This window comes from Python bivittatus, unplaced genomic scaffold (assembly GCF_059951505.1).
Source record: "Python bivittatus isolate LINGU-HERP-01145 unplaced genomic scaffold, Pbiv_v1 ctg000330_np1212, whole genome shotgun sequence".
Taxonomy (NCBI): Eukaryota; Metazoa; Chordata; class Lepidosauria; order Squamata; family Pythonidae; genus Python; species Python bivittatus.
Window position 1 is genome coordinate 58,834,040 of NW_028277058.1, and position 25,590 is coordinate 58,859,629.

The window sequence follows — 25,590 nt, forward strand, 5'->3', positions numbered from 1 at the left end:
ATGGGCACCCAGCCAGGGCTGCTACTGCTGTTGCTGCAGTTGTTGGGGAGCCATGGCTATGACCCAGATAGTAAGCAGGGCCTGGGGGGATCTGAGGGAGGTGTGGGAATCTTGCCACGGCTGCCACTCTCTGGCTCCCCCCCCCACCCCCGGTGGAAACTTCCCCAACAGTGTCTCCACATCAGTGCTCGCCCTTGTCTTCACGAAGGCTACCTTTGCAGTCCTTTCAGAATTGGGAACTCAGGGAGCACAATGTTCAGATAGTTGCACGAAGAACCACACTGTCGCTTCTGTGGGCAGCTGCAGCTTTGCGACTGGCAATGTTTTTGGATTGATGGGCATCTTTGGAATTTGGGACTGCGTTGTGGGCATTCTCAAAAAATGGCCCATTCGGAAAATGGCTGATATATCAATGTTGCCATTCAGGAACCCATTTACCTGGAAGAAAAGGTAGAAAATTTCCACCTGTCACTCCTTCAGCTCTCCAGGAGGCTTGCTGTCTTACCAGCACACCCTCCGAAATTCCTATTTTCAAATAATGCTTCTACGGCCCACGTAGGTCACACAGGCAAACTTGTAAATAATCTGCTGCTTTGCTCTGAAGCCTTCCAACTACTCATTTGTTCCTTCAGAAAGATCTAAAATAGTTGGAACAAAGAACCTGAAAAGAAAGTCACATTCAGATAGGGATGTGTGGGGAGAAAGAAGCAGTTGGGAAGATGGCCTCAAGATGGCCTGAGATTTAGACCCAAGTAGAGAGTAACGATTTTACTCTGGAAAGCATAAACATTGGAAACAATGCACGTTGGACTGAGATTTCTGGTTTGCCTCCACCGGGGCACTAAATAGTCCACAGGGCTCATGTGAAGGATAGCCAAATGTATCTCAGGCCCTGAGGGCATGTCCCTGTTCACTACCGTGGAAAAGTCCAGCTTTTCTCCTGAAACATCTGTTCTACTTTGAGTAAGACTATTGGTCTACCAAACCAAGCCCAGCTAGCTCAATTGTTCATACTGACTGGCAGCAGGTCTCTGGGATTGCGCCTTGGATCCTGGCCTGTGCTCAACTCAAGGTGAGGGCTAAGAGTGCTCTATGAACACTCGGGTGTGAATGCCAGCACGCCTCCCCAGGGAGTGCTGATCAAATGGGGCCACAGCTCCTCTCAGGTGGCCAACCGAAACCGTCTCATGAACCCTGCTGGCTGAAGTGTTCTGAATGAAATCTCCCACCAGGCCTGTATCCTCTTTGCCATATTTGATATCCTTCTGGAACCAAGCTCCCTGACAACTCTGACCCTGTGAACTGTAAGGCTTTGAACCACAGCCTACTCTGCTTTTGCTCATTGATACTTGCTACCTCTGTTTCCCCTTAGACTGTGGGAAGCGACCCCTGGCTCCTAGCCACAAAAGCAGCGTGCGGGACGTGGGTGGCCTCGACGGCTTGCCCGGAATGTGGCCTTGGGTTGTCAGCATCCAGGTCCTTTCTTCCAAGGGTCCTCGGCACTTTTGTGCTGGGTCCCTTCTTGCTGAGCGGTGGATCCTCACTGCAGCTCATTGCTTCAAGACAAAGAAGAGGTAAGAGACTGGCATCTGAAAGAGCAGTAAATGCCCCTGCAGTGAGGAGGCTTCCTCGGGCTGTCACAGAGGGAGGTGTGTGGAAAGGGAAGGCTGGGGTCACACGACGAACAATGCCCTTCCTTATCTAGCCTGGCCATCATGAGCCTGAGGGTGCTACCTGCTGCCCAGGGATGATAACATGTGCAGCTCAACACACTGGATAGGTTCTACCTGAAGAGCTCCAATGCCAAGGGGTGACTGTCCGATTCAGGTGAACTAGTAGTAAAAGTTGGTTATTTTGGAGAGAGATTTCTGAGGCCACCTGATGTATATATAGCATGTCCAGTGGTGTCATGAAGTAAAACCACCCTAAATGGGCTTCTTCCTAGATCTGTGGAATTTGGGGTTGGGGTAACTGACGGTAGCTACAGTGCTCTTAGAAAAGCCACTTTCTGCAAAGATGGGAGCAGAAAGGAGGAAGGGATGGTATTCGATCTGAGGGTGTCATGCATTCCATATAACCATCGAAAAAGGGGGACATAATACAAGTCGATAGTCGATCAAAGTTCCAGTCCCTTAAAAATATTTAAAACATGTATGTCTCAAATACACCTGCACTGAATCTGTGGCAATTGCTATACCTCATCCCCTCAGACATCATCCCCTTGCAACATCTGGAGGAGGAGTAGATTCTGGACCAGATGATGTCCAAGGTGTCTTCCCACCCCACAGAGCACGTAGGATCCGATGCCTTAATCAAAACGATGAAAGTAACATCATGCCACACGCTCCACCTGCTCTGTATGTGGGTGTGATATCAGGACATGTGTACGAAAGGCAGAGCGTGTGGTGTGATGCTGCTTTGGTGATTTTCACCCCCCGTCCCCCGTCTCCCCGAAGATATCTCTGAACCTGTACATCTGATGACTCTGTGAAATTTTGCTGTAGATTTAGAAAAGAAGTCGGATTGGAAAACTATCATTCAGTCCAGACTGAGTGGACCCATTGATAGATCTCTGGACTGAGCCAAGTCATATCATTGTTTAGTCCCTAGAAACAGTCTGGAGTAAAAGCCTGGAGTGAAATCTGGCAGACAAGAAGCAACTCTTTTGCCTCCCTTCTTGCTGAACAGCCAGCCAACAAAGATGATAGATAGATGATAGATAGATAGATAGATAGATAGATAGATAGATAGATAGATAGATAGATAGATGATAGATAGATAGATAGAAAGATAGATAGATAGATATACAGATAGATAGATATATAGATAGTTTCACAAGAGGGCAAAATAACTCACAGGGCATATTGACATTAAAATACTGGCTGTGTCCAAGGAGAAGCCAGACTGCCACTTTTAATGAATGCTTGAATTTGATTCCAACTCTGGTATTCTGCGAAATTGTTTGTTCTGCTTTAAGAAGCCCTTGCTCTAGAAAAGCAGCTTGAAAGTATTCCTCTAAAATAAATATATTTTAGAGATTGGGCAAAGCTGCTTCTTGGATTGTTTTGAGAGTGATCAGGGCAGCTGGTTTTTGAGGCTTTTGTTCTGTCAGGGGAAAAACCTCTTTAAACACGGGAGACAGACACACCATAACATAAGCCACTTCAAAGTTCTAAGTCTTTATTAAATGTTAGTTCAACAAGCAAATATAAATTCCATCAAGAACAGACAAGGTACTCACTTAGATTCACATTGCAATGAGGACCAGCACCAGCAAGCGGTCAGGGAAGACAGCTTGGCCGAGTGGCCACGACCCCCTCTTTGCAATCCTTTTTATCCTCAAAAACCGCAGACCACAGACATGACTCCCAGGATTAGCAACTCATTCATAACGTTCCCAGTGCTAATCTTACCACACTTCCCTGTTCCATTTGTCCTTCTCCCATCAGCAGTTTGCTTAGTCTTGCAAGTTACCAATTTCCTATTATTGCCCAAAAGGCCACATTTTGGCTAGCTTTGATTTTATTGAATACAATTAAAATTAGCATTAAGACATATTAAAGGTTACTAATAATTTTCCTCTCACAGTTTTGACCATCAGCACCTGGAAAGGGAGATTTCTCTGCTTTCTAAGCTGGTTGAGCCCATGAAGGGGCTGCTGCGGTTCCATGAGTAAACGCATGGACAATACAAAACATGACTTCCACATCTGTTTGGGATATCTCTCTAATAGCTCCATCTAAGGGAATTAATCAAGCCCTCCCCCTGTCCTGGCTGTTTGGCATCCTGCACGCTCTGAAAAATGCTTGGCGGGTTCCATGTTTCCTGATGCACATTTGAGCACTGTTGGTCCCGGTGCAAGCACCTTCATGAAGTTGGAAGTGCTGTTGCTTCTCGGGACTGTGCTGATGACATCCTTCCGGATTTTAACATGCGCTTTACTAGTTCTTACTTGGGCGTGAGATGCCCACCTGAGAGTCATAATTTGCATGTGCAGTGGCAGTCAGTTGATGTGTGTCTTTCTTAGGCAGAGTGAAGGATTGGGGGAGCGGACTTTTTGACTGGGGGGCTTTCTTTGAAAACTCTTATTTTTTATTTATTTTTATTTTTATTTATTTTCAAATTTGTATGCCGCCCATCTCCCCCAACGGGTGACTCTGGGCGGGTCAAAATAATAAAAAAGAAAAAACACAGGACTCTCCAAACATGAACACAATCTATAATAAGTTTAAAGACATATATAAAAATGGCCTAAAAACCTCCTATACTTTGGCCCTAAAAAACCTGTAAGATGCTGGGGGGGACAGCCCCTCACTCCGCCAGCCATCTCCACAGGTGCGGGCCCCCCTCTGGCCCCCAGGCTTTCTGGCAGAGCCAGGATTTGATCGCTTTCCTGAAGGCCACGAGGGAGGGGGCACACCGCACCTCAGGCGGCAAGATGTTCCGTAGGGCGGGCGCTGCAGCAGAAAAGGCCTTATGGTCTTATCCTTATGGTCTTATCCTTACTTGCAGATTCTTTAATCCTTGGAGGATTCTGGTGGGTGCCACGTATCTGTCCAATTTACCAGACACTGTACAGCTACATTCTGTGCGCAAACTTGTCCTTCACGAAGATTACAGTCCACGTACCAAGGCCAACAATATTGCACTGATAGAGCTCAACAGGCCGGTCATCTTGGACAACTATGTGCAGCCAGCCTGCTTGCCTCCTGTCACTGTGGGCTCTGAGCCTTCTTTCCAAGACTGCTTCATTATTGGCTGGGGCACTGACATCCAGAACAGTAAGCATGGAGATATGGAGGGTGACATGGGCAGGAACACCCTCAGGGTTCAACTGGAAATGCAGCCATGTATGTGCACAGAGAAGGGCAAACTGAGAGGTGGATGAAAATGTCTGCTGTAGTTCTACTGAGTTCCCACAGATGAAGTTTGCAGGGCTCTTCCACACACCTCTCAGATATGACAAAGTTGGGGTTTATCACAGCTTCTTCCTTCTCTAATTTTGAGAAGCTCCAAAGATGCTGAGATACCTTGGGAACCATGAGGTGTCACATCCACACCCACAACTAAGAGCCACAAAACAAGTTTATGGAGGTTTTCATGTTTTTCCTTAAATGATCAGGCTCTGAACCATGCAGACCTCAGACTTGAAAATGGGGGCAGAGAGGTGCTAAGGAAGGGACAAGGTAGAAGCCAAACTAATCTGTTCCCTTTACTTGGAGGGGTGAAGACCTCTGATGTTCTCCAAGAAAACAGAGTGAATATTCTGGAGACGAAGAAATGCAACAGCAGCCAGTGGTACAACGGGGCCATGAGTCCTCACACCTTCTGTGCTGGAAATGAGGAAGGAGGGGTCAACACTTGCCAGGTAAGAAGCAACCGTTAGCCTGGTTGGCGATGGCTTTCTCTTAGCAATCATTTGGTCAACCTGTGAGTCACTCTGGAGTTACAAGGTAGCCAACAGTGTCCACCCATGCACTAAAATACAGTGACATCTACAGTAACCAATCATGCACAGTCAGAGAGCCATGCAAGGGCTGCTTCCAGTCGCAATTCCTAGTGATTTCATGGACACGACCTCTGGGGAGGGCGCAGTGGATCTGCAGGGTGCAGGGGATGGCCTCAGCTCTCTTCCAACTCTATCATTCTACCCCCCTGGGATTTTCCAGGCAATGTGCGAAAATCGTTTTCCGTTGCCTGCTTTGGTGGCCGTTTTTCAATTTCCAGGTGCTTCCATGTCATCTCCCATCAGATCGTAAGTAGGGATGGATGGGCAGGAGCAACCCTGCGGCTCCCGTGGCGCCGAGGGCTTGGTGTGATCAGAGCAATTCTTCCGACTGGGCTTAGAAACGGACCCGCCTCCCGTGGTTCACTCTTGGCATCCCAGAATTGCACGGTGGCATTTACTGATCCCATTTATATGTTGTCTTTCCACTCAGCCAGATTCTCAGGAGGCTCATGAAACTTTAAAGCCGCATAGGAAGTTTTTTTAAAAGCACATTTAAAAGCCTGGTGGAAAGATGCATTTTAAAGGTTTTTTTGAATGCTGCGGAACAAACTTGGGTCTCCCACAGCACCCAGTCCTATCTCAGCCGGTGAGTCAAGCTGATGGTCAGAACTATCTGAAAGAGATGGGTTTTATGACTGCCTCCTTGGGGCAAAGCACATTCAAATGAAAGAATGTTTCATTTGCTTTGTATGGATTGCTAATCAATCATAAACCTGTTTTGGAATTCTGGAAGCGCTAAGCCTGTTGAATTACTTCCTCTCCTTTTGCTTTTATTCGGAAGGAACCCGGATTCACGCGCTCTGCTCCTCTTGCCCTCCACCAGAGGAGGGGGAGATTGCTGCTCCTGTAAGCAGTTCTCTCTTCTCTCCCTTCTTTCCCTTTTCTGATGTTGAGGTGGAATCAGCAGCTTTTCTGCCTGGCCTAAAAGACAATTGCGGGCACTTGACCAGCACGGGTAGCAGCTCTTTCTGTCCAAAGAAAGTGTCCGGCAATCTTTCTCCGGAATCTGACACCGTATATCAAGGTCCAGAAACCGCAGTGTAAAAGGGAAGAGGTTTGCACACTTAGATCGTGTCTGCTTTCAGAGGACTGTTGGCAGGGAGGGCATAGGATGAGAGCTGCCTTACACTGTCCCCGTGCAAGCTCCACCCCTTTGTATGTGCCCCGTGACCTTGCAGGCGTGTGTGAAAGGGGCAGAACTTCCTTTGCAATGGTGCAACATTTCTTTTGCCATTTGGGTGAACACCTTCAACCCCGCAGGTGCCTCTCTTTGCTGGGAAAGGCTCGGCTGTGGGTCGGTTTAATATTATGGTCCTCCTACTGCTGCCAGGGTTTGCTAAGCCTGGAGTCATGGAACGGGTTCTGTGAGGGCACCCCACTTCTCTGCTAGGCTAGTCACCTAGACCTCAGCCCACATAGGAATTTTCCACGGTGTTTGCTCAATATTGAAATCACTGGTCTCTTTCAAGGCAAATCAATGTACCACGCACAGTGGCAGACCACCCCTCCCAAGGAACGTGGTCGGGTTCTTCTCCCTGGAGATGCCAGGGACTGAACCCGGGTCGTTCGTCAGGTAGAACACAGCCAGGCTTTGGGTTATGCGACGCACCCCCATCTGCCCAAAGCCCACCCAGAGTCTCACAGCCAGCAAGCCGATTCCACCTATATTCCTTCCTGAGGGAATATCCCACGGTCTCTTCCATGGGGCTTCTGCCCAGGACAACCTTCCAGCTTGATTCCTAATTAACGGCGTCTGGACATTTCTTCGGCATCTTTTCCAATGGCGTCCCTTCAAGTGGTAGAACATAATTAGCTTTCGTTATCATCACCATCATCACACACATAGAGTACTTCATACGTAGATAAACACAAAAGCACCAAACTCCACTCGTCAGAATTTTACCAAGACGCTCTTCTCTTCTGCTTTGGACAACATTTTAAAAGCAACCCCTCTTTTCTCAAAACGAATGGCAACTGTAGGGGAAAATGCAGAAGACTTTTTCTGCACGGCACTAATATGTGCCTCACCTCTGGCCCCGCCGAGGCACGCTGAAAGCATCATTGTATTCACCAGTGAACTGGCCTAGCGTGGTTGTGATATACTGTAATGATGCCCTTAGAGAAGCTGGGTGGAAGAGGCAGCTGAAGCTCCGACTTGTGCCAGGAGATAGGCTCCCGAGGTGATGCAGTTACCTAGCAGGGTTTGGTGCTGGCGATCGGCTTGGAAAGAGCCCCCAGGTTGACCTCTGGGCCGTTCAGGCAAGACGACTCGGTTTCCCTTCCCCCAAGTGGGGCACTTTCTTTCTTGTTCTTTCTCTCTACAGGGGGACAGCGGGGGACCCTTAATGTGCAAGACATCCCCCACCTCTCCGTTCTACGTGGTTGGGATCACCAGCTGGGGCAAGGGCTGTGGCGAGGGAAGAAATCCAGGAATCTTCACTTCTACTCAGGCCTTCCTTGAATGGATCCTGGCAAAGATGGGGTACACTGAAGTGGAAAAGCTTTCAGAAAAGAAACATCTAGCGGTGCATGGAACTGAGGGCCCAGTAATGCTCCAATCAATTAAAACAGTGAATCCAGCAGACCATTTGGGTGTGAATACAGTCCTTCTACCCCCAGCATTGTCTGTGACATCCCCCAACTCCCCTACAAACCTGGACACACACTCTTTGACCACAGGTAGCCAGACAGGTACTCCTAATATTTCTGTTAAAATGAACATATTTCCTCCGACCATTGATGATTTTCTAATAGGCAATAGCACTACTGGAAAAGATACAATGACTCCTCCATGCCCATGAGTGGTCTTTCAGGAGCCCTTGATACTTCTCCAGAAGTGGACACCATATCTTTGTCTACCAATCCCTCTCTAGCAGCCTCTGATACCCTTCTACCCTTCTATTTCCTTTCTCCACAGATAAGTCTTCAGCAGCTCTTACAGATCCTTCAGAGAAGGACACAGTCTCTCTAGGAAGCAACAGAGTGCCTCTGCCAACAGATCCTCCTCCAGCTGACACTGTTTCAGAGGTGTCCACGGTCCCTCTGCCAACAGATGATCCTCCAGCTGACACTGATTTAAAGGTGCCCATGGTCCCTCTGCCAACAGATGCTCCTCCAGGTGATTCAGAGGTGCTCATGGTCCCTCTGCCAACAGATGCTCCTCCAGCTGATCCAGAGGTGCTCATGGTCCCTCTACCAACAGATGCTCCTCCAGCTGATTCAGACGTGCCCTCGGTCCCTCTGCCAACAGATGCTCCTCCAGCTGATTCAGAGGTCCCCACGGTCCCTCTGCCAACAGATGCTCCTCCAGCTGATTCAGAGGTGCCCACGGTCCCTCTGCCAACAGATGCTCCTCCAGCTGATTCAGAGGTGCCCACGGTCCCTCTGCCAACAGATGCTCCTCCAGCTGATTCAGACGTGCCCTCGGTCCCTCTGCCAACAGATGCTCCTCCAGCTGATTCAGAGGTGCCCACGGTCCCTCTGCCAACAGATGCTCCTCCAGCTGATTCAGAGGTGCCCACGGTCCCTCTGCCAACAGATCCTCCAGCTGATTCAGAGGTGCCCACGGTCCCTCTGCCAACAGTTGCTCCTCCAGCTGATTCAGAGGTGCCCACGGTCCCTCTACCGACAGATGCTCCTCCAGCTGACACTGATTCAGCCCATAACACTCCAGAGGTAGATACATTTTTATTGCCCATGGGTGTTTCTTCTGGAGCCATGGACTTTTCTCCAAAACCTTCTATCGAACTGAGTGATAACAAAGACCATCCCCAATTGTCTGAAACAGTTTTGGAATATCCATCCATTGAATCATATCAATCAATTTCAGTAGGTTCACTTCCATATACTGAACCACCATATCTACCTGTAGAACAGCCGGTCACCTTAGAACCACCATACATTCCTCAGGAAACAGCCCGTACACCTTTAGACCCTCCATATATTCCAAAAGAAATAACTCCCACAAATCCAGAGCCCCCATACCTCCTTCCAGAGTTGACAGTAACTCTGGAGCCTCCATATATTGCTGGGCTGAAGCTTACATCTCTCTCTCTAAAACCAAGAGATGCAACAAATCCATACAGCTTTTCAGAATTCCAAAATAGCCTTCCCAAACCATCTATGACAAGAGATCTCCTGGATAAACCTCTGAAGGCAAAGATCACTCTGGATCTTCCATATATCCTGCAAGAGTCCCCAATTATACAACAACTCCCACATATCCCTCCAGAAAACCCTATTGTAATAGAACCTCCATACATTCCCCCAGAAGCACCAGTCACTGTTCAGGAACAATACACCCCCCAAGAAACAGATCCCAATTTGGAACACCCATATCCGCTCTCAGATTCATCTTCTATGTTGGAAACCCTACGCACACATTCAGGCAAAATTCAAGTTCCGGAATTTCCATTACCATCTTTGGGTTCACCACATTCTTCCCCAAAATCTTCTACATATATCCTCCTAGAGAAATTTGCTCAGCTGAAAAGCACCTATGCAGATTCTTCATACAGTCATCCAGAAACTTTATACTTCCCTCCCAACACAGCAATGCCCCTTGAGCATCACTATACTTCTCAGCCCCCATACAATCCCCTCAATACAGCAATGCCCCTTGAGCATCACTATACTTCTCAGCCCCTATACAATCCCCTCAATACAGCAATGCCCCTTGAGCATCACTATACTTCTCAGCCCCCATACAATCCCCTCAATACAGCAATGCCCCTTGAGCATCACTATACTTCTACTTCAACACGCCCATACATGCCTCGTGAGTCAGCTGGCTCTCTGGAGCAGCCATACATTCCTCCGCAGATGCCTCGTCCTCTTAGGAGGCCCCATATTTCTCCAGAGCCCCCATCTACTTCAACACCCCCATACATGCCCCATACATAAATTTGTATATTTATCAGTTATCAATTATTAATCATTTATGACTAGTCTATCTATAACACCATTTATTACGAGAAATTATAGCTTTCATTATAAGATTTGTATCATTTTTGTCCATTGATTATATATATATATATATAGTAATTTATATCAGTTTATCGAGTTTCTATTGTAAAATTTCCTAATCTATTACATTACTGTATCTTTTCATCCAACCATTGATAAAACAAATCCCATAGCATATAAAATTGTTTGTCTTCTTGCTCTCTAATTTCAAATGTCAATTTACTCATCTCAGCACATTCCATAATTTTCTTAATAACCCGGGGGATCCTTCAGCAGCACCTCTGCTCAGTAGCTACTCCCGTCTGACTGCAGGCTGCCTTCACCCATTTCTCAGGACTTCTCAGGAGCAGGGAGAAGTAGACGATGATGTTGGCGCAGCCTCCCCTTCAGATTAGCTGCTGGTGAAGGCGGCTGGGGAAAACCAGGTTCTTCTAAGGCTGGGACTGTTAGCAGTTCTAAAGGAGAAGCGCAAAAGCAGCTTTTGGGGTATCTGGCTCAAGCCAAATTCTCTGGTAGATGAGATGCTTTTAAGTGTGCCAGTTGCTTAGCACTTTCCTCAAGGATTTGCTTTCGCGTTTCCATCCAGCCACAACTTATCCCTGCACTTATTGTTTCTTCTCAGCCTGCGGGAAGCGGCCTTTGGCACCTGACAAGGGCAACAGTATGCAGTTTGTGGGTGGCATCGACACCTTGCCCGGGACATGGCCGTGGTTGGTCAGCATGCAGGCGCCCTCTTCCGAGGGCCTCAGCACTTGTGTGCTGGATCCATCCTTGCCCCCCACTGGGTGCCCACTGCCGCTCACTGCTTCAAGCCCGGGAAGAGGTAAGACGGCAACATCTCAGACCGCAGAGGTCTCTGCAAGCACAGAGGAGCGTGAGGTGGTTTTGATTTTGCCACTTGGAGGCAGGCCTGGGGGACCATTCAGGAAGAGCCTGCTCGTTTTCCTAGACACTTATTTCAGGATTCGGAAGGCCACCCATAGTTACCCCAGATTTGTATGTTCCACAGTTCATCTGTGCCGATGTTTAACTAACTCTCCAGGACAGCCACAGGGTCACAATTGGGTTTAACCTGAGGATGTCCTTTCGGACTTTAAAACGTGCCCTAGAAGCAATTATTTTGGGTCAGATGCACATGTCATTTGCGCGTCTGATACTAATAATTACACGTGCAATGGCCTTCAGCTCACGTGAATTGTTATTAGGCAGAGTTCAGGCGTTTGGGGGGTAGACCTCAAGAGTTTGGATAAAGCGGAACTCTGGCACCAACCTGGGCGGGCTCTCTTTGAAACACCCATTGGCCTCAGACTTACAGATCGTTGCCACCTCAGAGGATTTTGATTGGTGCCACAGACATTTCCAATTTGCTGGACACCGTACAATTACGCTCTGTGTACCGCATCATCTCCTACCAAGACTACAATCCACAAACCGAGGCTAATGACATTGCACTGATAGAGCTCAGCAGCCCTGTGACCTTCAACAACTACGTTCAGCCAGCTTGCTTGCCGCACGTCACCATGGACTCCGAAGCCTTATTCTCAGACTGCTACATCAGTGGCTGGCGCATCACCACCCAGAAGGGTAAGCGAGGAGGCGTGTTGGGAGACGAGGGGAGCGCTTTGCTCAGGTTTGGCTGAAAATGCAGCGGCGTCGATGGTGTAAGCGGAGAAGGAGATAACGGCTTGATTGATAACTCATGTCGGGCCAGCCAAGCATCTTGTGGCATCTTAACAACCCATCAACTTATTATCCAGAGGTCACACTGCCCCATCAGCTACATGGACAATAGTCCTGAGAAGTAAGTATTTCATATACATACCACATAGATAATAATGTGCAAGTGTACACCTAGAGAAAATCAGGTCCACAACATAGGCTGTCTGCAAGCTTACCCGTTGCTGTTCTGGAAGAACTCCGTCCACCTGTTTTTGGAATGTCCCCATGGGTTTTCTGAGACATTATAGCTCCCTGCTCCTGAGCATGCGCTATCATTAACTCAGGGCACTTCCACATAGCCACCTTCCTTGTCCCTCTAACTTCTGCAAATCTTTCATGATCCCTGGAGAGCGTCCTCACCACTGTGATCTGTTCTCCTCAGTCCCTGCCAGTGGGAATCCACCAGGCAGCTCCAGAGAAAGGAAACTACCATTGCTGTGAATGCCCAAGGACCTGAAGTCCTCCCTCTTTGCTGGAGGCGGGAAAACACATGCGGAGTCCTGTGAAGAAGCCGCAGACCAGGGTGGGGTCAGGGACAGGCATCGCTTATCTCCTCAGCAGCCTCAGAAGGAACTTGCAAGAAGTCAGAAGCCAAAGAAAAATGGAAACCAGGAGAAACCTGTCAGAAAATAGCTACCTGGGTAAAGAAATGTAAAAATCTTTAGCTGGGAATGCTGTGCTAAACATTAATTAATTAATTAATTAATTAATTAATTAATTTAATTATTTATTTTTACCGTGCTGTGCTGAGGTTTCCCATCAGATCACCCTGTACCACTATTGCAAGAATAGTAATGACATCCTGCCTCTTCACTCTGTGATGGAGAAATCCCGTTTGTCGGAGACAGGTGGCATCTTTGCTGTGCTGAGAGCATAAGATTTTTTAAATATTTTTTTTTCTTTCTTTTCTTTCATATTAAACCAGGCTGCTGTTTTCCTGAAATCTGAAGAACTCTGTAATTATCTGCTGCACTTCTGAATGTTTGCATTTGGGATATCTAAAATTTAAAAAGATGGGTGGATGGTTGGGCGTGTAACAAAACTGATTTCGTCCATGCCTTGTGTGTGAAACAAGCACCACAAATCTCTCTGGGTTAGTCAGAAGTAAAGTTTATTGGAAGCGTTTGCAAAGGCTGGTGGGCTTCGTTGCGAATAAGAAGCCACGGCCACATACGCACTCCGGCCTAACTATGTACCTTCCCGATCGCAAGTCCCTCCCCTTTTCCCCATTGGCTAAGGCACTCTGGGTGTACAGTCTTTCCGGCCGCTCTAGGATTTCTCCCTGGTCCCTCCCACCTCATCTATGATAATTGCTCAAGCTTTCAGCTAATTGCATTATACTGATAAAGATTGCTCCAAATTAATTGGCATGTACATTGTCCCACACAAGGAGACAACTTCCTCTCCATCTGGCACTATCTGATAACTATAACACTTAACACTACTTCCTTATCTCTCACACAGCTGCACTCGTAGCATGCTCAAGTTACTATTTCTTTGTCAATAATAACATATTTTATCCATCTCTCACAATCCACCCTTTTTCTTTTTATTCTTTTATTATTGACACTGTCAAGCTCTTGTAGCATTATTGCAACTTCTTGTCACCTTTGGCTCCTGACATTTCTTCTGAGTGGGTGATGAGGTTCCAACCCTTCCAACTGGGAAAGCGTATTTTCACATCCCCTTCCTTTCTCTGGGGTTCTCTGCTAAATCCTCTAAGAGGAACACACTCTCACTGTAAGGTGGTGGTTTCAGAGGCATTTGTTTGGAGACAGCTGTTTCAATCAGCCTCTGGGCTAAGCCCCCAACACAGGGCATTATACAGCATCCCAAAGCAGTTAACATCCCTATCACTACTATCAGGGAAGCTAGTACTGATACCACCATATCTTTCCACTTCCCAAACCAAGATTCCAGCCATCCTGTCAGGGAAGTATCTATCCCTGAATTCTCAGCTAATTCCTCTGCCTAAGTGGTTAGCCCCTGTAAGGCTTTAGTTATTGTTCCATCAGGAGCGGTTGCTGGTTGTAATAAATGTAGTTTATCCAGTCCACATTCTTATTTATGGTTACCCACCAAAACAAGAATGATTCAAACCCTGCAGCTATTTGATTCCTAGCCTTGAACTCATCAGGAACTCCCTGGGCACCCCTATAGCGTCAATATAAATTCTGTCACCAGAAGATGTTGCTAGGGATGCCCCTTTAGCTATGGCTTCTTTTTCAAATGCCAAGGTGAATGGGATAGCCAATTGTACAATTGCACAAGTGCCTGTCCAGGAGGGAGGAAGTGTGGATCTCAAGGTCTTCCCCCCACAATACCACCATAAATCAGCCCTGGGAATTTTCAGGTTAGAGTAATTCCCACGTCCATCAATTATAGTGCAGGATTCTAATTCTCCTACAGCTGTGGTGATTCCTACACCTTGCCTGGCAAGGCATGCCGTGTCGTTTCCATACGCTGCAGAGAAGGAGGGTGGCATTTTCCTCTTAAATTCTTTTTCCATCCCAAGGGAAAGGGGACCACTTGGGCTACAGGTTTACCAGAGACACATGCATAGCAATGGCTCTTGTTTAAGTTCTTTTACTGTATATTTGACCCATTCTACCCAGACATTTCCATTTCCATCTCCATACCCTGTCTCTATTTCAATAGTTTGTTGCAGATCAATTACCTCAATTATTTTTACTCCTACTGGTTCACTAGTTAATCTTACCTTAGATCTTGGGTTTGGTTGTCTGACTGTCTGCCTCTGTCCTATGATTAGCTGGAAACAACCACCTTGCACTAGTGTTGTCCTGTGTAATGACTACCACAACAATTAGTTATACACTTACAACCACAAAACACACACATTCACACACATTGGTCCTTTCCACACAATCTGTTTCCTCTTTCACTTCTTCCCCACAAAAGAACTGACGTTCCACACAGCAAACCACAGTCAACCCAATAATGACTAATAGAACAACCCCCACCCCCAGGACACCATACTCCAGCGTGACTTTATTTCCTCTGGAACTTCAGGTCCATCGGCTCCTCTTCAGGTTTGGATTGTCCACTCAGGTTTTGGCTCTTCCACTGGGCCCTTGACTCTGGTGCAGTGGGTCCACCCTTTTTCTCTTGTCCTTGCAGATGTCTCAGTGGTGAGGAGCACTTGGAACGGGCCTTCCCACTCTGGCTGCAGTGTAGACTCTTTCCAGGACTTGATCAGGACCCACTCTCCTGGTTGGATATTGTGGACTGCAAATTCTAAGGGTGGTGTTTGTGCTAGAAGACCTCTATTTCTGAGAAAAGATAAAGAAGAGGACAAGCCCAGCATATATTCCAACACCGCCATACTTCCTAAGCATTAGATCATTCCTCGTTCATCCCAAATTTTTCCACACCACTCCAAATGCATACTTTGAGTCTGTATAAATAGTACCCTACTTTTTCTTCCTTCTTTTTTTTTTTATAATTGCCAGGCTTGATTTAAAGCATACAGTTCACAAGTTTGAGCAGACCATGTGTTTGGTAGTCGCCCTGCCTCCTCTATATTTTGAGCTTCCCCATTAACAATTGCATATCAACAATCATGTTCAAGATCTTGGTTCTCTGTTTCTGCTTTCCACAGGAAGGTGGCTGGATTGAGGCAGGAATCAGTAGATAAAACTAAATCATCTTTCTCCATCAGAATTGCCTCATATTTTAGAATCCTTGAATCTGTAAGCCACCCGCCTGCCCTTTGAGTTAGAATTGTTCTGATTTGGTGGGGGTGCTTACCACCAATGCTCCTCCAACAGTTAACTTTCTGCTTTCCTGCACCAAAATAGGAGTGGCTGCAACTTGCCTCTACACAAACTGGCCATCCTCTGATTACTGGGTCTAATAGTTTAGACAAATAGGCCCCGGTTGTCACTTACCTCCCCAATTTTGAGTTAGGATTCCTAAAGCTGTTCCTCTGCTCACCGTTGCAAACAGATGGAAGGGCTTGTTTAGGGACGGTAAAGTCAACAGGAGGGCAGTAATCAAATTTTTTTTTTTTAAATTATGCACCAATTCTTCCTCAAGAGGTCCCACCTTTAAATTTCTCAAGGGTGGGACCTTAAGTTAAAAAAAAAACTTCCTGACTCCCCTATTCACCATCCCCAAATGTCATCAAAATGATGATTCTCTCTTCCCTCTGTAATTTAGGGCAATGCTGCATAAAATGCCCTGCCCCCCCCACAATGGAAACATTTTGCTGGGGGTCGAATGGGCCCTGTTCGATTTCCCCATCTCATATCTCCTCCCTTCTCATTCCCATCCCTCTGCCTCTATTCTCCCAATCTCTGTGAGACTAGGCTGCAGCTGCCATAACCTAAAGATGAAGCAGGCACATAAGCAGAGAGGACAAAAGCCAGGAAACCTATCTATGAGATCCCCTCAGGGAGGTAGATAAGAAGGAAGCAAGTCCTTAAGGAACAAACAAAGGACCTGAACCAAAAAAAGAAGAAGTTGGGCCTGAGCACATGGATACCCTCACCCCAATCCCATCAATTTGTAAATCCACCCAGCACTCTGAGTCATCTGAGTCACCCTTGGATCCTCTATGAGATTCTTCATTTCCTTTTTTTTAAAAAATTCCTTGCTTCTGCAGCACTTAAAGGGGCATTTACATATCCAATTTGCCCCTGTCCCATAGGTACTTCTCTTGAGGGACACATTTTATTTTTCTCAATGTTCTTACTTCCAGACCCCAGGGGGAAATTAATTAAATCCGTCTGGCATTGTCTTGACTCTTGTTGCAATCTTGGATACAAAGGGGCCATTGCTGTTTCAGGTCTATCCACACTCTGCCCCTGTTTCAGTTTCTTTGTCATGAAAGGGTAAACTTTTGAGATCTCTCTGACATTGTTCAAGCTCTTTCCTCAGCTTAGGGTACCGGTTATTGGCCTGGGTATATTCTGGGTTGTATGGTGGTGGCAAGAGTTTTCTCTCCTCCTCCACTGGCTCATTGAGCAACATGGGGACTCACTATTCCTCTTTGCTTGACTCAGGCCACTGGTCAGGAGTCCAGATTAAAACATAATTCAATTCATTTTCTAGTGACTCTTTTGTTTTACATATTCATATAAAGCATAGCACTGGAAGTAGTCATTAGACCCATCACGGGGCCATGCAACTTGTTTGTCTTCCCACCACACATAACAACACCAATTTACCATATCCTCTTTATTCAATTCCAACTTTTCTATGATTTCCTTATAAGGGGAAGAGGTCCAGCCTTGTAATAATTTTCCTAAAGATCCCTCTGGATCAATCTTAAATTCAGGGTTTTTCTGGATCCTCTTAACACATTTTCCTTACTCCAGCCGCCTTCCACAGTGCTTTACCACAAACTACTAGGCACTTCCCCTCAGTGCTTTACCATAATTTGCTAGTGTGTGAAAGAAGCACCACAAATCTCTCTGGGTTAGTCGGAAGTAAAGTTTTATTGGAAGCGTTTGCAAAGGCTGGTGGGCTTCGTTGCCAATAAGAAGCCACGCCCACATACGCACTCCGGCCTAACTATGTACCTTCCCAATCGCAAGTCCCTCCCCTTTTCCCCATTGGCTAAGGCACTCTGGGTGTACAGTCTTTCCCGCCGCTCTAGGATTTCTCCCTGGTCCCTCCCACCTCATCCATTGCTCAAGGTTTCAGCTAATTGCATTATACTGATAAAGATTGCTCCAAATTAATTTGCATTTACATTGTCTCACACAAGGAGACAACTTCCTCTCCATCTGCCACTATTTGATAACCATAACACTTAACACTACTTCCTTCTCTCTCCCACAGCTGCACTCTTAGCATGCTCAAGTTATTATTTCTTTGTCAATAATAACACATTTTATCCATCTCTCACACTTGCGAGGCTGGTAAATCTCCCAAGGAGGGCTGAAGTTCTCTAGCCCCACCTACAACTAAGTAACATAGCCAAGGGGCTGCATTATAGAAATTAAGAAATTTCCTTTTTGAAAAATATCTCTTATTAGCAGAAAGGGAACATGGGCTTTGAGAGCTCCATATCTCGCATATGCCAGGATTGGGAGGATCTCTGGTGAGGCTCCTCCTGGAAGATGGGTGGTGGCAGTGGGAACGATCAAGCCACTGTTACCGTAAAGCGTGAGGTGGACCTCTTCCAGAGGACTTCCGGGAGGTGAGGCTTGAGGCTTCCAGCTTTCCATCCTATGGGCTCAACTGCTCTACTACAGTAATGTCTTTTCTGAAGTAGAAGCTGATAGTTAATCAACTCAGCTTCCAAAGGCCTATAACGTTGCGAGAACTGAGGGGACAGCACCAAACTCAGCTTGACACAGCCCCCAGATCTGGCAGGGCCTCAGAGAGAGAAGCTAGCTTGCTCCTGACTCCCCTGCTGGCAGCCATAAATGTATTTGTTGATGTCTCTGTTTCAAATTGCTGAAGATAATTGTGTTGGCAGGTACAATATGGATTCTTCTCTGGGTATCTGTGCATCAATATGTGGCTTCTGCACTGCTCAGAGCTTCATCTGGGAATGTTGCATAGATGAAAAATGCTTCGGATGAACTAGCTGCACCCCCAAGGAATGCGGATCCTGCCTTCCCACTCGGCTTTCCTTTGCTCGCAGCGGGAGCGGCCTAAGGAAGTTTCTCCATTCTTTGCTTCCACTTCTTTATTCTCTCTTTTCCTTTTAGTCTAAATGCTTATAATTTTTATCCTTTTGTGATTGTTTTGCTCTGGATTAAAGAAAGAGAGGAGAGGAAGTCTGGAAGTATTCTTTCAGGATCAGCAGCATGTTTCTTCTCCCTGTTAGGCACCTGACCTCTTACGGGTTGATGCAAAGCTATCTGGCTGACATTTATCTCCATTACCAGAGCTTTATTAAAGAAGCTCCTCTAGACTTTGCTTTCTGTTGATGGAGAGAGTCTCCTCAGTCTCCAAGTCCTCCACTCTGATCTTCTCCTGATGCCACCTCAATATCAACATCACATACGTTAGGACCTAACTTGGCACTGACATCTGTTTTGGAAGCATAGCCTAGCAAAGCTCCTTCATACCTGTCTAGATGGTTTATCTCCCTTGCACAGACCTAGGAAGAGGAGCTGAGGTATGATTTTGTGACTGAAATGGCCAATAGCCAGAACATAAAGAAAAGCAGAGCTCTTATAGGTTGCTCAACTTATTTCATCCCCCCGTATTTATCAAATGCTATCACTTTTTATACCTTTACCAAATACTATTTGTGCTACAGCTGATGGTTTTTGTGGTGAGCAGTCCTGCCTTTTGTGCAAATCAGGCTCCTGCCCAAATATTATGACTCTTTCAGGGAGTGAATGGCCACCCTCGTGCCTGTGACATTATTGTGGATTTACTCTTCATTCGGCTTGGTTTGTTTAATGGTATAAACTACGTGCAGTTGCTTTGGAGCTCTCAGGTACATGGATTCAGGCTGGAAAATGGAGTAGGGACAGGGGAAGGCGGTGAAAGGATCTTACAGAAGGATGAGTTATGAAGAGCAACCCTCAGGAAGAGTAGCACCCAGCTGATCTGTATTTTTTGCTCATAGGCAGGAAGACCTCTGATATCTTGCAGGAAGCCAGAGTGAAGATTCTGGAGACCAACAAATGCAACAGCAGCTGGTGGAACAATGGGGCCATGAGACCTGGCACCTTGTGTGCTAGATATGAGGATGGAGGCATCGACACTTGCCAGGTAAGGAACTCCTTGTTCTTACTCTGATTGGGGATGGTTCACTAGGCCACTTAGCATCTCTGCTAATCTCTTAGTCTCTCCATTCACTTAAGCTATGAGTCAACCTAGGACTGAAGTTCTCTAGATGATGTAACCAATACAAGACAAAACCCAGTAAAAACTTTAAAATCCAATGAAATAGCATTACATATCCTAAATGGTTTATATGGTCCCATAAGCATAAACCCCTTCATGGATCACTGCCTTGTCGTGGCGAAGGGGCTTGCATAACTCAGTGAAGCCATGAGCTATACCGTGCAGGGCCACCCAAGACGGACAGGTCATGACAGAGAGTTCTGACAAAATGTGGTCCACTGGAGAAGGAAATGGCAACCCACTCCAGGATCCTTGCCAAGAAAACCCCATGGACAATGTTAAAAGGCTAAAAGATATGACGCCGGAAGATGAGCCCTCAGGTCGGAAGGTGTCCAATATGCTACTGGGGAAGAGCGGAGGGCAATTCCAAGTAGCTCCAGAAAGAGTGAAGCGGCTGGGCCAAAGCCGAAAGGATGTTCAGCTGTGGATGTATCTGGAAGCGAAAAGAAGGTCCGATGCTGCAAAGAACAATATTGTATAGGTACCTGGAATGTAAGATCTATGAACCAAGGCAAGCTGGATGTGGTCAAGCATGAGATGACAAGACTGAACATCGACATCTTGGGAATCAGCGAACTGAAATGGACGGGAATGGGTGAATTTAATTCGGGTGACCATTATATCTACTACTGTGGGCAAGAAACCCTTAGAAGAAATGGAGTTGCAATCATAGTCAATAAGAGAGTCGGAAAGGCAGTAATGGGGTACAACCTCAAAAACGACAGAATGATCTCAGTGCGTATCCAAGGCAAACCATTCAATATCACAGTCATCCAAGTCTATGCCCCAACCACTGATGCTGAAGAAGCTGAGGTTGACCGCTTCTATGAAGACCTACAACATCTTCTAGAACTAGCACCAAAAAAAGATGTCCTTTTCATCATAGGGGATTGGAATGCTAAAGTAGGAAGTCAAGGAGTAATCGGAATAACAGGCAAGTTTGGCCTTGGAGTACAAAATGAAGCAGGGCAAAGGCTAATAGAGTTCTGTCAAGAGAACAAGCTAGTCATAGCAAACACTCTTTTCCAACAACACAAGAGACGACTCTACACATGGACATCACCAGATGGTCAATACCGAAACCAGATTGATTACATACTTTGCAGCCAAAGATGGAGAAGCTCTATACAGACAGCAAAAACAAGACCAGGAGCTGACTGTGGCTCAGATCACGAGCTTCTTACTGCAAAATTTAGGCTTAAATTGAAGAATGTAGGGAAAACCACTAGACCACTCAGGTATGACTTAGATCATATTCCTTGTGAGTACACAGTGAAGGTGATGAATAGATTTAGAGGATTAGATTTGGTAGACAGAGTGCCTGAAGAACTATGGACGGAGGTCCGTAACATTGTACAGGAGGCAGCAACTAAAACCATCCCAAAGAAAAAGAAATGCAAGAAAGCAAAATGGCTGTCTGATGAGGCTTTACAAATAGCTGTGGAAAGAAGGAATGCGAAAAGCAAGGGTGAAAGGGAAAGATATAAGCAACTGAATGCAGATTTCCAGAGAATAGCAAGGAGAGATAAGAAAGCCTTCTTAAATGAACAATGCAAAGAAATTGAGGAAAACAATAGAATGGGGAAGACTAGAGATCTCTTCAAGAAAATTGGAGATATGAAAGGAACGTTTAGTGCAAAGATGGGCATGATAAAGGACAAAAAAGGCAGGGACCTAACAGAAGCAGAAGAGATTAAGAAGAGGTGGCAAGAATACACAGAAGAACTATACAAGAAAGATCTTAATGTCCCTGATGTCCACGCTGGTGTGATCGCTGACCTTGAGCCAGACATCCTAGAGAGTGAAGTCAAGTGGGCCTTAGGAAGCATTGCTAACAACAAAGCTAGTGGAGATGACAGTATTCCAGCTGAGTTATTTAAAATACTAAAAGACGATGGTGTTAAAGTGCTGCACTCAATATGCCAGCAAGTTTGGAAAACGCAACAGTGGCCACGGGATTGGAAAAGGTCAGTTTATGTTCCAATTCCAAAGAAGGGCAATGCCAAAGAATGCTCAAACTATCGCACAATTGCACTCATTTCACATGCTAGCAAGGTTATGCTCAAAATCCTACAAGCTAGGCTTCAGCAATACATGAACCGAGAACTACCGGATGTACAAGCTGGGTTTCGAAGAGGCAGAGGAACTAGAGATCAAATCGCCAACATTCGCTGGATCATGGAGAAAGCACGAGAGTTCCAGAAAAATATCTACTTCTGCTTCATTGACTATGCAAAAGCCTTTGATTGTGTGGATCACAACAAACTGTGGCAAATTCTTAAAGAGATGGGAGTACCAGACCACCTTACCTGTCTCCTGAGAAATCTGTATGCAGGCCAAGAAGCAACAGTTAGAACCAGTCACGGAACAACCGATTGGTTCAAAATAGGGAAAGGTGTACGACAAGGCTGTATACTGTCACCCTGCTTATTTAACCTATATGCAGAGTACATCATGAGAAATGCCAGGCTGGAAGAATCACAAGCCGGAATTAAGATTGCAGGGAGAATCATCAACAACCTCAGATATGCAGACGATACCACCCTAATGGCAGAAAGTGAAGAAGAACTAAAGAGCCTCTTGATGAGGGTGAAAGAGGAGAGTGCGAAAGCTGGTTTGAAACTCAACATTAAAAAAACTAAGATCATGGCATCTGGACCCATCAATTCCTGGCAAATAGAAGGGGTAGAAATGGAAGCAGTAACAGACTTCATTTATTTGGGCTCCAAGATCACCGCAGACGGAGACTGCAGCCATGAAATTAAAAGACGCTTGCTCCTTGGGAGGAAAGCTATGGCAAACCTAGATAGCATATTAAAAAGCAGAGACGTCACCTTGCCAACAAAGATCCGCATAGTCAAAGCTATGGTTTTTCCAGTAGTAATGTATGGCTGTGAGAGCTGGACCATAAAGAAGGCGGAGCGCCGAAGAATTGATGCCTTTGAACTGTGGTGCTGGAGAAGACTCTTGAGAGTCCCCTGGACTGCTAGGAGGTCAAACCAGTCAATCTTAAAGGAAATCAACCCTGATTGCTCATTGGAAGGATCGATAATGAAGCTCAAGCTCAGATACTTTGGTCACCTAATGCGAAGAGAGGACTCTTTGGAAAAGACCCTGATGCTGGGAAAGATTGAAGGCAAAAGGAGAAGAGGACGGCAGAGGATGAGATGGTTAGATAGCATCACTGAAGCAATGAGCATGAAACTGAGCAAACTCAGGGAGGCAGTGAAGGACCGGAAGGCCTGGCGCAGTATGGTTCATGGGGTCATGGAGAGTCGGACACGACTTAACGACTAAACAAATAAGCATAAAATAAAGTACTAAAAAGATTTTAAAATTCTCAGACACAAAGTGGTTTTAAGATGCAGGTATAAGGTGGCATTCAGGAAGGAGAAGAGCCTGGTTCTTTAAAGAAAAATCACCATAGTGTAGAGGCCGGGAAGATATCCTGATGAGAGCAATTCCTATTTTGCAAGTGACTACTGAATTAGCTATTCATAAGAAGTCCTCTGTTGAACGTGAGCATATGGAGCAGGATTTCCTACTCAGAGGCATCTATGGGAAGGAGGAACCCTTCAGACATTGTAGCTCCAGCCATGAAGTCCTTTGATGACTAAAATCAGTGCTTTCAGTTGGTCCTGGAAAGGAACTGAGAATCCATTCATTTTTTTAAATTCAAAACTTTTATTAAGATATATAAAACGTACAATTAAAATACAAATCAGAAAAGAGAGAAAAGACAGAAGATAGAAGTAAAAGAAAAAGACAAAAACTAAAAGTGAGATCAAATAGAAAGATGGAACAAAAAGTGACTTCCGACTATCTCCAATACAGATACTGTATAAGTACAAATGAAAAAAAGTTAATCTTTTACCACTATTTAATCCTAATTCATTTTATTTCTATCAACACATTCCATCTAACCATTAAATCCCACAATCAAAACTTAATTTTTTCCAACCCAAGCACGTAATCTAGGAAGGGTTGCCATGAGGAGACAAATTTAGAAACAGTATTATCTCTTATTAAGGCTGTTAGCTTCACCATTTGAGCCAAATCCATCAGTTTAATAATCCACTCTTCCACTGTAGGTATAAGAACTGGGAAAACCATTCAGATGGTTTTGTAGCAATGCCGTATGTTTGGGTGCCCAGCCCATGTAGGACATTTTCCACGGTGTTTACTCACTATTGAAATCACTGGTCTCTTTCAAGGCAAATCAATGTACCACGCACAGTGGCAGACCACCCCTCCCAAGGAACGTGGTCGGGTTCTTCTCCCTGGAGATGCCAGGGACTGAACCCGGGTCGTTCGTCAGGTAGAACACAGCCAGGCTTTGGGTTATGCGACGCACCCCCATCTGCCCAAAGCCCACCCAGAGTCTCACAGCCAGCAAGCCGATTCCACCTATATTCCTTCCTGAGGGAATATCCCACGGTCTCTTCCATGGGGCTTCTGCCCAGGACAACCTTCCAGCTTGATTCCTAATTAACGGCGTCTGGACATTTCTTCGGCATCTTTTCCAATGGCGTCCCTTCAAGTGGTAGAACATAATTAGCTTTCGTTATCATCACCATCATCACACACATAGAGTACTTCATACGTAGATAAACACAAAAGCACCAAACTCCACTCGTCAGAATTTTACCAAGACGCTCTTCTCTTCTGCTTTGGACAACATTTTAAAAGCAACCCCTCTTTTCTCAAAACGAATGGCAACTGTAGGGGAAAATGCAGAAGAATTTTTCTGCACGGCACTAATATGTGCGTCACCTCTGGCCCCGCCGAGGCACGTTGAAAGCATCATTGTATTCACCAGTGAACTGGCCTAGCGTGGTTGTGATATACTGTAATGATGCCCTTAGAGAAGCTGGGTGGAAGAGGCAGCTGAAGCTCCGACTTGTGCCAGGAGATAGGCTCCCGAGGTGATGCAGTTACCTAGCAGGGTTTGGTGCTGGCGATCGGCTTGGAAAGAGCCCCCAGGTTGACCTCTGGGCCGTTCAGGCAAGACGACTCGGTTTCCCTTCCCCCAAGTGGCGCACTTTCTTTCTTGTTCTTTCCCTCTACAGGGGGACAGCGGGGGACCCTTAATGTGCAAGACATCCCCCACCTCTCCGTTCTACGTGGTTGGGATCACCAGCTGGGGCAAGGGCTGTGGCGAGGGAAGAAATCCAGGAATCTTCACTTCTACTCAGGCCTTCCTTGAATGGATCCATGAGGAAATTGGGAAAGTGGAAGAGATGCCTCTCCAAAAGAGGAAACCCCCACACAGAGGTTGGACTAAAAATACAGCAATGCCCCCAGCTTTCAAAATTGAGATTTTACAGCTCCTCAAGAAATATTTGGAGGAAGACCCGAGGCCTAGGACCTCAGTTCCTAAGACTGAGTTTCCAGAGGTGGATACCGTCCCTTTGCTCAGGAACGCCCTTCTAGCGGTTCCCAGCACCTCACCTGAAGTGAGCACAGTCCCTTTGCCTACAGAAGGCCCTTCGCCATTCTTCAGTCCCCCTCCAGAGATCAATACAGTCCTTTTACCCATAGAACCCTCCAGTAGCCCCTGA

The 25,590-nt window shown here is 46.1% G+C and overlaps 1 protein-coding gene across 1 annotated transcript; it reads left to right on the forward strand.

The window, feature by feature from the left end:
• LOC148215985 (transmembrane protease serine 9-like) lies at positions 1–25,590 on the forward strand. Its single transcript, XM_088141521.1, has 10 exons — positions 1–70; positions 1,373–1,574; positions 4,513–4,781; positions 5,223–5,368; positions 7,834–8,200; positions 8,427–8,627; positions 11,097–11,297; positions 11,828–12,058; positions 19,749–19,894; positions 25,099–25,590. The coding sequence occupies exons 1-10, from the start codon at positions 1–3 to the stop codon at positions 25,588–25,590; spliced, it is 2,325 nt and encodes a 774-aa protein (XP_087997647.1).